The sequence below is a fragment of the Lactuca virosa genome, chromosome 2 (assembly GCF_052849685.1).
Source record: "Lactuca virosa cultivar CGN04683 chromosome 2, Lactuca_virosa_CGN04683_v6, whole genome shotgun sequence".
NCBI classification, from domain to species: domain Eukaryota; kingdom Viridiplantae; phylum Streptophyta; class Magnoliopsida; order Asterales; family Asteraceae; genus Lactuca; species Lactuca virosa.
Window position 1 is genome coordinate 313,801,375 of NC_136427.1, and position 13,421 is coordinate 313,814,795.

Consider the following 13,421-nt stretch of genomic DNA (forward strand, 5'->3'; position numbering starts at 1 on the left):
CGCCTCCGCCTTGCCCTGGCGACCATCTATGATCCTCAAGGTCGCTGGAGCGGGTTGGTGATAGTGCAATCCCTTCTTATGGTGATATAGCAATGAAAGCAAATCAGACTCGAACCCTGGTTGGTGATAATGCAATCCCTTCTAAAGTACCCAATCTTACCGCTTGTAGCAGCCCGAACCACCCACCCTGCAAGCTCCATCGTGCGTCTTGCCACAACGGCCCCGAACCTGTTGGCCCTTTGACCTCGAATCGAAAACCATGGGCCTTTTTCCTGAACTCTCAGAACCCTGAACCTGATCCGAGTTCCTCTTCTTCTCCGTCTCCAGATCAATCTCCCTCTCTCTGGCTCTGGCCACCATGTCATCTAGCATCCTGCAACTGGATATGCTCACAAACTTTATTATATCGCTCCTCAATATGGCATGATATCTCGCCTTCTTCATCTCCTCGTCCGCCACATACTATGGTACCAAAAAATCCCTCTCGCGAAACATGGCGGTGATCACCGCCATCGTCTCAGTAGTCTGGTGAAGATCCTGAAACTCCATTGCCAGCTGGTAGACCTCAATCACAGGTGTGAACTCTGCTCGAAACCTCGTCACAAAATACTCCCAAGAAATCGACTCAACCGCCTCGAGAATTTTGGAGCCCCACATGCCCGAAACTCTCGGAAAGTCAAAGAGCGAGCTCCCACCATCGCCACAATCTTAGAACGAAAGGTGCCCAAGCGCTCATCTAGAACCTCCATGATACCCTCCTTGATCGCACCAAAGCTCATATGAGTATGCTCAAGAATACTATGTGTAATCTCTTACTAAATGAACTCTCGTATCTGATGATCCATCGGCCCTAAATCCAAAACCCAAACCACTACCGGCACCAGAACCATCACCGGCACCCGTACCACCACCAGAACCTTCTCGAGTGATGACCATGCTGAAATAAACCATACAAACCATCAGAACATACTCAAGGAACCCCACACTCTACAAGCTCCTTGGTTTCATCGTGACTTTCCTTGACTCGAGTATCGATCCTTTGCTTCCAGTAGTATGGGCCCAATACTATCTTCCACATCTATCTGTACTTTCCTCAAAGACCACCTGAATCCTCCAAGTTACTTCCCTATCAATCCAGAAAATCTCTAGCAAAGCAAGGCTCACTGCGCCAAATCACCTCCTAGGTTCTCCTAGGACTACCATCCCACCACTCTCTGCCATCAACTGCAGAAGATACTCCCTCGAACAACATCTAACTAGCTTACGAATGCAATTACATATTACTGACACCAGCTAATTCTTTGACTAATAGGTCTCACACTACAACGGTTGGACTCAAACAAGAGTTGCGCAATAGGATTAAACTAATCCTTCTAAAATTATCTAATCCCAGTAATATATAACTTAATGCACTCGCTTACCAGTTAGTTGATATTAATGAGAACTCCTAAAAGCACAAAGCAAGCATCATTCGAGCATTGAGTAATCTGAATCAAAGCATTACCTAACCAAGCCATCCTATCAAGCGACTGATCCAATACTAGCATGCAAGTCTACAAGCTCATACAATAGGCATATAAAGGCATCTCTCCTAGCATTCTATCATGCAATCCTGAGCAGTTCCTTAGCCTTAATCTAGCATGTGATTCACAAATTCTCAATTCATAACATATAACATAGAACATGTATGAGTATTTTGGGAGAATTTACTTGAGCTCGGTCGATTGCATGCACCACACCCCTTTCTTTTATCAGAAAATCCTTTAATAAAACACTTCTTTTTATAAAAAGATCTACCAAACCCACAGTTTGAGTTCAGAAACACTCGAGAGTATGCTCGAATCCCTCAAACCAAGGCTCTGATACCAACTTGTAACGTCCCAAAAATTCATGGCCAAAAATTTAATTGTTTGTTTCAATAATACCATTAACCAAACATGTTTATAAAATGCACAAGGGAAATCAGAGTATGTCAATAATCATCCAAAAGTACATCAGAATCATAATAAGTGGAAAATCATGGTGTGTGCAATGGGATCATCCCGGGCTCTTCCCCTTTGAACCATAAGTTCTTGAAACATAAACTGAAAACCATAAGCACAAAGCTTAGTGAGTTCTCCGAAATACCACATACCATACATAAATGTCAGCTCAAGGCTGAACCGGGTCTGTTTAACCCCAATGTCTATTTCACCCCTGAGTCTATTTCAACTCAAATGTAGGCTCAAGGCTGTATCGGGTCTATTTCACCCCCGAGTCTATTTCATCTCAAATGACAACTCAAGGCTCTACTTGGTCTATTTCACCATTGGTTCTATTTCACCCCACATACATATAGAAAACATGCATACATGCATACAACAAGAGTCACAAAGACAATAAACACATACTACCCTAGTATCCTATAGTACGCTGATAAACAATTAGATGCCCGGGCTGCTATTTCACCACTCTCCTTCTGTTTTCTGTCAAGCAAGCTGCCAAACACCCTCTGAACTCTCCCTCGTCATTAACCACCAGAAACCACCACCCAACCACCCACTGCCGTCGAAAAACCACCCAACACCCACCACTGCTATTTCTGTACTCTTCCACCACTCAGACACCTGTCACCGCCCACTGTTCCCTCCTTATTCGTTCTCGCCAATTGAAAAGCAAGCATAAGCATCAGAAGCCGTCAGAGCGAGCACCGCCGTCTGCTGCCGTGGTGAAGACACTCTCGTAACCACCATTGAATCACTATCATCACCACCTATTTCTACTGTAAGCTTCAATCACTACCATAATTTTTTTTTGTCATTGTTTCCATGCTTCGTAACCAACCAACAACCGAGAGACCATCGTTGATGGTTTCGTTCCCTCTTTTTTTTTTTTACGAACTGTGAATGAAGCAGGAGAAGAGAGAAAGCACTGTTCAAACATCATTTCTTTTTATTTAAAAATAACCCCTCAATTGTTCCAAACTAATTAAAACAACCCTTATTGGAATTAAGTTGCAATGCAGTCCCTTGCCTTTCCGACTTGCCTTCTCGACGTAAACAGTAGGAGCAATGTGAAATTATCAAAATTTGATTTCAAAATAATTATTTCAGCCCCTCCCTTGAAAATGTTAACAAAATTGGTCCAAATTCCCAAACTTGATGTATTTAAATCAAGATTAGTCTCTCATTTGATATATATTTTTTTTACAAAACAGCCCCAACGTTGCTAGTTCGTGTTCTCGCGGTGCTTCCCGGTTCAAATCCTACACTTCGTTAACTCGAAATCACGCTACAAAAGTTAGTGCTTACGACCCCTTTTTAATGTTTTATTATTTTCGGGGGAAAATACTTGTGAAACACATATATCGATTATGAAAAGTGCATACAAAAATTTATATCTAGTATAAACAATATTTTATCAAAGTATTATATCATAAATTATTTTATCATGACAAACATATATTATAGTGGCTTAAATATGTTGCAAACTAGAAAATATAACATATCATAATGTTATTATTTTCATGTGATAATGCATGTCATACAAGTGTCACAAACCTTTATCAATATTGTATTATTAAACCTATATCTTGCATGTATTTATACATATGTAGAATATATATGTATAATTTATAATATATATATATATATATATATATATATATATATATATATATATATATATTGAAATTTTATGCATGCACTTGTGTAACATACTACCCATTTAAGCGAGTAATATACATTTTTACGAATATATCGAACTTACTCGGCTTTTATAGTGAAACTTTATCATATATTTTAGTTAATGACCTTTATAGTGAGACACTATTCATTACCTAAGTTTAACCACTTAGTATTATTTCTCAGTTATAATCGTTAATCCTCAGAGCGAGATACGCATGTATAGATCTATACGGGTTGACCCCCCCACCTTCGGTTGCTAGCTACAACCTTGACGGATCAATTGAAGCGGGTGATAATTATCTTTAGTCTTTATCCACGAAGTCTAATGAAGCGTCGTAAGGGGTTATATCTAGTCACATAGCTCAGTTATAGGAATCACTATAAGCATTAACTATATTATTTATCTAGAAACCACATATTCAGTTTCTCTTTTTATCAAACATTTTCAAACATGGTATTAACTACAAAAGAAATACTTTTCAGACTTTTTAAAAGTATTATTATTGCGGTTAGCAGAAAACCTATACCTCTCACCAACCTTTGTGTTGACTCTCAAACTATATGTATTCTCAGGAGATCACTAAACCAACTTTTAGCATACGAGATAGTCATGGATTTCGGGCAATCTAATCTTCTCTAGTTTTTGTTATATCGGCCTATTTGTTAAGGCAAATTCATGAAATTGTTATTATTATTTGTATGAACCATGTACTCAAACCTTAAAGTGGAATATAACTATTGTGTTGTTATTGTTGTAACTTGTGATGTATATTCAATTTGCTTGTGATCCATGAACTAAGTCGCACAACCCGACATGTTCCGCCGCCTCGGCCGGGGTGTGACAATTTTTTTAAAAAGAAATTAATTTTACACAACCAAACAAATGAAAGACGGGCCAAAAACGATACAAAATCCTCAAATAAGGATCATAATTGCAATTCAAATCTTTGTGAGACCAAACCCAAAAAATTTGGTTAAACTCAGGAACAAAAAATGTAAATTACTCTTGATTACCATGTTTTTTTAGCTCATTATTATATGTAATCAAGTACAGTTGATTTTTTACTTCAAGCAACCACAAACTACTACTTCTTGCATGTAAGAGGATTATAATGCCATTTATACATTTGATTGTATTTTTCTTCATAATATGATGCATAAATAAAATAAATAAATAATTTTTTTTCAAAATAATGATAGAAATAACTACCCGGAGAATAGTAAGAGGCTAAGAGTATCATTCTCTTATGTCTTCCGTTAGCAACATTAATCTTAACATTTGGACATGCTTGACCTGATGATGAAGTATCCATAAAATTAAAGTGTAGTTTTTAATAACCAAAACAAAAGGTTAATCCATGTAAGATATGTGAAAATAAGCGAAATATTACCTTTCTTCACCAATAATGCCCCAAATATGAGTTTTGTTAACTTTCTTTGACCAGTACCTTCTCTCATTATAAAACAATCATGACTTTGGTAAAAAATGGAATTAAAACGACAAAATCGGGCTTTGTTCAACAACTTATAAGGCAATAAGGGGAAGAAAGAGCGTAGAGTTATTAGATACAAAACTAAAAAGTGTAAACTAATGAATAAATTAATTCTTAAAATTCCTTCCAAAGTAAAAAGGTATAAATTCAGTAAGTGATCAATTAATAGCAAGGTAATTACCACAGCAAGTTAGTTACCCCTGAACAAAGCATGAGATGAGGTATGTGGGTAGGATGGAGCCAAGTCATCCGCCCCTGATCAACTTATATGGTCAGCATACATATTCCATTCTTTTGGATCACCAACAAAAAGCTTTCCAAGTTGTCCACCTGTGAAAGGTGATTGTAATGTCCGATTTCTGGTACACATTTATTTACAAATTATATCTTTTTATAGAGCTACTCGACGAGTTGGAAGCCCCAGACTCGTCGAGTAGAACGCAGGATTTCAGCCATCTACTCGACGAGTCAAGAGCCCTCGACTCGGCAAGTAGGTCTGTCAGAGTGAAACCCTAATTTCGGGGTTTTGCACCCTATTTAAGCATCTTAATTCCCACCTTTTGGCCTCATTTCCAACCTCCAAGTCCTAAACCCTAATCCACGAAACCCTAGAGTATCTTGTGAGTTGTGAGTCATTCTTAAGTGTTTTGGTGTGTTCTTGAAGCTAGAAGAAGAAGAAGGAGCTAGAAGGTTCAAGGAGAAGATAGTAGATCTAGGGATTTCCTTCCATCATCATCACTTTCTGGTAATCAAGTCTCTAACTTGATCATTCATTTCTTAGATCTATTTACTTCTATTTTATGAAGGTTTGGTGCAAAAACCTTGGTCCTTGGGATTTGGACGTCCCAAGTGACTTATATTTTAGATCTGGGGTCTAGGAGGGGTTCCATGGCATAAAGGTGAAAACTTTATGACCATGGAAGCCCCATGCAAGCTTATAAGCATTAATATGGCCTTTTTAGCCCTAAGAGGCCATGCTTGGAAGGAAAGCTGGGAGCTTTACGTGTCCAAGTAGTGTTAGGGGTTTAGATCTGAGGTTGTAAGATTTAGTTTGGTGTATGGGTGGTTTAAGGACCAAGTTCTAGGTCCCAAGGAATTAGGGTTTGAGCTAAACTCTTTAAGAAGAGGTATTAATGGGTAAAGTCAGAAACTTTATCCTTAAAAGGACATTTTCAAGGTTTATGTGAAGTATAAAGCTTGGATCTGAAGTGTAGGGGCTTAATCCATTAAGATAGCCCAAACAGATAAGAGAACTCGGCGAGTCTAGTAAGGGACTCGACAAGTTGAAGTCGGGTTGTCCCGATTGTATGCCAGGTAGAACTCGACGAGTCTGTGAAGGGAATCGACGAGTTGACTTGGCTGACCACGAGTATGAGTCGTACAGGAACTCGCCGAGTTAGGAGGTAACTCGACGAGTTGGGTTGACTGGGAGTTGACCTTGACTTTGACTTTGACCTTGACCAGGGGTAAACTGGTCATTTTACCCTAAGAAGAATTATCAGATTTTTGATTAAGCGTTATTGTGAAATTGATAGCTGGGGAGTCGTTGGAGCAGCCGTCAGAGATTCCTCACACGAGATTTCACAGCTAGCATTCGAGGTGAGTTTCCTCCAGTAGGAATGAGTCTAAGGCACCAAGGCGGACCCGTTTAGCTAGTAGTAGTTCCGGACTATGGTCCGATGTCGGGCGGGGCCCGAAGTAGGTTTATATGCTTTTTCGGATTTCGATCCGATGCCGGGGCGGTCCCGAGGAATGCTTGTATGCTTGATGTCTTTGTGATTCTTGCATGTGTTTGTATTGTATGTTTCTAGACTTCGGTTCGATGTCGGGGCGGTCCCGAGGAATGTTAGTATGTTACCGGATTACGGTCCGATGCCGGGTGGGGCCCGAGGAATGTTTAATTGGTCATATTATGTGCTTAGGTTTTTATGTGTATTACTGATTATGCTCTTATGTATTCCGATATTTGCTCGATGCCGGGCGGGGCCCGATGCCGAATAGGGTTCTATGCCGGGCGGGGCCCGATGCCGAGCTTGAATCGATGTAGCAGGGGCGGGGCCCAAAATATGTTTATGTGTTATGTGTATGGTATGTGGTAGTTGGGGAGACTCACTAAGCTTCGTGCTTACAGTTTTCAGTTTTGGTTTCAGGTACTTCTGCTAGTAAGGGGAAGAGCTCGGGATGACTGCATGACACACACCACTGTTTTTAGCCTGGGAGGATTTACTATGATTTATGATACATGGTTTTGATACATTGACAGATATGATGATCTTTTGAGATACTTGATTATGATTTTTATGTGATTGATGATATTGATGGTTTTTATTACTGAATTAAAACAAAAATTTTGGTCTATATTTTTGGGATGTTTCGGTGATTGTGGTTAATGTGATAATTTTTGTGTTTCTGTCTCCATTTATGAGCTTTTCAAGAAATTTAGCTATGAAAAAATGGCCAATGCACCAATCCCATATTTCAACACCTATCTACATGTTTTGGTTAGTCAACATCTTTCACCCTAAAAGGAAATTATTGTAATTATATAAGTGTGGAGAGAATAGATAGGAAGTCACCTAATGGCAACAATAGAAGCTACAACTATGCTTTCAGAAAAATAATCCAAACCAATAGCCTGTACATAGAATGGATAAGATAACTGTAAGCATTGTGGTTACATCCTTTATCGATAATATAATCTAGCAAATATATAGCCTTACCTGTTGCTTGAAGGCGCATCTATCTTACATGTCCTCGGATCCATTGAAAGTGATCTAATTTCTATCTACAATAGCATTTCCCATTACACTTTAGATAGTATGATTTTATTACTAAATTTATTATAGATCTTGCATTTAATTCAAAATTATTACAGTCTGAAGTGTAGTGGGAAATGTTGTTGTAGAATATGAAACCTTTACAAAACTATTCTTAAATAACCTAATTTAAGCATAACTACATGATAAAGTATATACAATTATAATTTAGTTCTTTAAGGGAGTCCATATGGCATTTGACAAAGCTATTCATGTTTGCATTTTTCCTGTATGTGTCAGGATCGTGCATAATATAGTATTATTGTTATTATGACAGGTGAAATACAACTATTCATCACTTCTGAATCTAAATAAAGATACTTAACAACATATTCCCTTTAAAACAACTTCTAAGAAAGATACAGAAGCTAAATTTTTGGGGGATCCACCATTTGAAGAGATCCACCATTTGAAGACGTATGAAACGATATGGCTAATTATGTATCATTGTGCTTACAATCGAATACACAGAAACCAAAGACAAAAATACCTTCAAAAATAGTGTAGAACAGAAATCGTGTAATAGGATTGAAAACTACTCCTCAAGTTTAAATATGAACTTTGTTAATAAAAAGAAATTAGATGATCGAAGAACGAACGTCAAACCGCTTGACCCTCTATGACACTAAACCATGTGCTCGAAAAATAAGATTAAATCGATCTATGCTTCTGTATCTATTATCTTGCTTATATTTTAACGCTGTAGAGAGATTAAACGAACAAATGATGTTGCTTTTATGAAAAACCCTCACTCTTACTTTCTCTCTCTAAATCTAAGACTTCCTCTCTCTAAATATCGTTTATCTCTATACGGAACACCATCTGTCACACCAACATCATTATAGATATAGAGGAAATGATTAGAGAAAATATAAACAATAAAAACATTAACGCCTTGTTCCCGAGTTCTACTTAAGGAGAGAAATAGGAGGATACGGAGGGAAAGTGAGGGGTGGCGAAGGAAAACCGTGTTCCCGAGTTTCATTAATGGAAGGAAAGTGAGGGGAGGGGAAAGATTTTGGAGCCATATTTTCCTTCCAAATTTTCCTCCCAAATTGGGCGGATTTGGGAAGAAAGTGAGGAGAAGGAAAATTTCAAGTTTTATTTTCTTTTTCCTCCTAACTCGGGAACACAAAACTTAAAATTTTCCTTTCATTTCCTTCGAACTCGGGAACACGGAATAATGAATATTTTCCTTCACCTCCCTTTCTTTCTGTCAAAATTTTCCTTCCCTTTCCTTTAATGAATCTGCGAAAAAAACTCGGGAACAAGGCGTAAGGCTTATTATTTTTACACTCCACTCTCTAAACACTCCAGTCTATTTAGGCTATTTTGACTTCCTTTTTAGTGGAATGTTGACTAATTTTTGTTGGCTTTTTGACTATATTCCAGAACTATTTCCAAGAAAATTACCCACTTTCCCATGCTTAATTTTTTATTTTCCAAAGTTAAAACACAAAAAACAGTAACTAATTAAATTTACATTGACTATAAGTTTGTTTACTTAATCAGTAAACTTAATAGAAGTTTAATACAGTAAACTTAATACAAAATCAATAAACTTAATACAAGCTGCCGGAAAAGAAAACATGTTCGCCGGAAAATAGTCGACGGAGTCGTTGTTAGCCGAAAAACGGTAAGTTCTTTATTTCCAACTTCGTGTCTTCATTTATATGTTGTTCGTCGGGGTCGTTCGCCAGAGGCTGCCATCCGAGTTGGTGGTGGCAGTTCTCCGACGGAAAAAAACGGAGGTAAGTTGGTGGTGGCAGTTCTCCGACGGAAAAAACCGGCATGCTGGCGGCAGTGCTCCGTAGAGAGAGAGAGAGAGATATATATATATATATATATATATATATATATATATATATATATATATAGAGAGAGAGAGAGAGAGAGAGAACGGGCCACATTTTGCGGCGGCGACATGGTGGCCAACAAGATCAAAAATCCGGCGAGACGGCGAGTTGGTTGCTGCAGTGCTCCGTCGAGATAGAGACAGGAACGTGCCATATTTTGTGGCGGCAACATGGTGGCCGATGATGTCTACAATCCGGCCAGATAGATATGGAAGAGGGATACGTTATGTTAGATGGTGTGGAAACTGATTTAGGGAAAACTAGGGTTTTTTTTATAAGTATATTAGGCAATTCTTTAAGCCTTCTAAGGATGGGCCCAGTGGCAACATGAACCAAGGTGTCCATTTTCTAAAACTTAATTAACGAAAATCAGGTGGTGCTATAAAATAATTGTTTTGTTTATGCTATTTGAAGTTCTCATGATCACTTTACATTTACTTAACACAAACTTATAAAATAATATATATTTTTAAATAAAATTTAGGTTATTAATTAATATTTTTATTTTGTTTTTTTATTTTTGCAGGAAAAAAATGGAAAATATTTCGGAATTTTCAACGGACCAAGTATATCTCTAATCTTATTATTTACTTATGTGTGATTAATTAATGTATTTTATTGGTTTTTTTAACATGGTTTTTTTTTCAATTGTTAGGTCTTTAGATCTCGTGGGGATTTAATGATGTGGGTGCAAAATGTGGCACGTTCACAAGGTTACGTTATCGTCACTAAACGATCAAAGGCAATAACTAAGGACTTCATTTCTAAAATAGTACTTGGTTGTGATCGTGGTGGTATAGCCAGGAATAAAGATGCGCAAACAAAAAAAATTAATTGTCCATTCAAATTGATAGGAAATTATTTGAAAGCACACGATGGTTGGAAGTTAAGGGTCGTACGTGACGAACACAATCACGAACCATCAATGTACATGGAGGGTCATCCTTTTGCAATGCGTTTGTCGGATAAAGAAGCTCGTTTGGTGCAAGATTTGACAGAGTTGGATGTGAAACCGCGAAATATTTTGCTAACACTAAAAGCGCAAAATCAAAATAATGTGTCTTCATTGAGAACTATATATAATTTTGTCCAGAAGTTGGGGAGATCTCGGCGAGAAGGTAGAACCCCGATGCAGAATGTTATGCACATTTTGCAAACTAAAGGGTACAACTTACAGTATCGTGCAAACACGATTACTAACGAGTTAGAAGATCTATTTTTTATTCATCCAACATCATTAAAGATGTGGCAAGCATTTCCATATGTGTTGTTGATGGATGCTACATATAAAACAAACAAGTATAATCTTCCTTTTCTAGAAATTGTTGGTGTCACTTCTACAAACAAGACGTTTTCCATAGCCTTTGCATTCATGCATAATGAAAAAACGAGCAACTATATATGGGCATTGACTTGTTTGAAATTGATGATTAACGATTCTTTTTGTCCTCGTGTTATCGTCACTGATAGAGATTTGGCATTGATGAAAGCATGCAGAGATGTCTTTCCACAAAGTAATCATTTACTTTGTAGGTGGCATATATTCAATGATATAACAAAGCATTGCAGACAACGAATCAAACCACAAAAGACTTGGAATTCTTTTCATCTAAAGTGGACGAAGTTAGTCGAATCTCCAACACTAAATGCATATATGCAAAATTATGCAGACCTTCAAACATTATTGTTCGAACATGCAGGTATTATTCTTATATTTGTTGAAGTCTTAATTTGTTTAACAATTATTATTAATTCATTCAAACTAATTTTTTTTCACCTTTTAGATGTTTTTGATTATCTTTATACTGTTTGGTTGGGGAAGTATGCTGAAAGATTTGTATCGTTGTGGACTGACAAACATGTCAATTTTGGAAATTCAACAACAAACAGAGTCGAGAGCCAACACGCCAAGCTGAAAAAACACCTAGAATCTGCGAAATGTGATTTGGACAAATTCATACGTGTTATTGAAAAAGTTGTACAATCACAAGAAATCGCTATCAAAGAAACTTTCACACGCTGCATAATCACTTATATGCCAAGGTTTAAGGATCAGATATTCGAAGTACTGCGAAAACGTGTTTCAGTGCATGCTATGGATAAAATCTTGGAAGAGCTTCATCGGTCAAAAAGATTTGTACCAACTCTTGAGAATTGTGGATGTCAATTGCGGACATGTTTTGGATTACCATGTGCTTACGAACTTGTGATGTATGTCGGTACAGGTATGTTTAATCTATTGGATTAAATTGACATTTTTATACTTATAACCACTTTATGATATTTTATCTGTTTGACTATAGGTTCACCTATTCCATTAGATTCGGTTGATGCTTTTTGGAGAAAGCTTGATTTGACGCCTTCTATATCTGTGGAATATGGTGATCTTAATGTTGATCATCATATGCAAAGGTTTAAAGAGATATACAACAATTAACCAGATCATATCAAATACAATTATTTAAGGAGAATGGAGGAGATAACTGATCCATCAACAAATTTGATCAATGAACCTTCGGTTAAGAAAAATAACATTGGACGCCCAAAAGTAAAGCGTGTCCAACATCAAAGTCAAGCTCCTCACAGATACAGTTGTTCAGACTTAAATCAGGAGCCACCACGGTATAGTTCATCATTCATGGACTTGAAAGATGATCCGGCAAGACATAGTTCATTCTTCATGGGTTCGTACGAGGAACCAATAGGCCAATGTTCATTCAACATAAACTTAAACGAGGAACCAATAGGTCAATGTTCATACAACATAGACTTAAACGAAGAACCAATAGGGCAATGTTCATACCAGGCAGACTTGAACGAGGATCCGATAGACTAATGTGCATACAAGATTGACTTGAACGAGGAACCACCATTGGGACATAATTCATTGTTGGATGAAATTCCATCTATATTTCATCCATACATCACACATATACAAAATGTATTGGGTGATGGAAATTGTGGTTTTCGATCAGTAGCCGTTTGTCTTGGATATGGTGAAGATCAGTGGCTTTACATCCGTCAACAATTGTTAGACGAGTTATTGAGTTCATATGACGATTATGCAAGAGTTTTCCTTGGATGCGATGAAGTAGTTACTTCATTGTCTTTCTTTACGAAGACTAAGTCGGCACCAACAAAACATTGGATGCTTATGCCTGAGACAGGCATCTTGATAGCCAACAGGTTTGGTGTGATCGTTCAATTTTTGACCACTAAAGGCCCCGTAACTTTTTTTCCTCTATGGAGAGGTCCTAGAGAGTTTCAAAATCATCGAGTCCTTACATTTGCACTTGTGTACACCAATCATTATGTGATGGTACAATTGGAAGGAGAATACCCAATGCCTCCCATTGCGTCATTGTGGATCCGCCACAAAGCCCCGTCAGCATCCGAATGGCAAACTATGTATAAGTCGCGGCTAGAATTTTATAAGCATCTGAAACCTACTGAAAGATCTTTTATGACTATAAATGATTAGTTGTTGCTTGTTTTTGTCTTAAATTTTTGCTATGTAATATTTGAAATTTAAAAGAAAAAGATTGGTGAGGATTTGTTTAAAATATATTTTTCTTGAAATTTATATCGTTG

General features: G+C 37.5%; 1 protein-coding gene across 1 annotated transcript; it reads left to right on the plus strand.

Moving 5' to 3' along the window:
• Positions 1-493: 493 nt before the first annotated feature.
• On the plus strand, positions 494-12,267 carry LOC145158803 (PKS-NRPS hybrid synthetase cheA-like). Its single transcript, XM_079077646.1, has 5 exons — positions 494-528; positions 10,357-10,396; positions 10,486-11,530; positions 11,615-12,055; positions 12,134-12,267. The coding sequence occupies exons 1-5, from the start codon at positions 494-496 to the stop codon at positions 12,265-12,267; spliced, it is 1,695 nt and encodes a 564-aa protein (XP_078933772.1).
• The last annotated feature ends 1,154 nt before the right edge of the window (positions 12,268-13,421 follow it).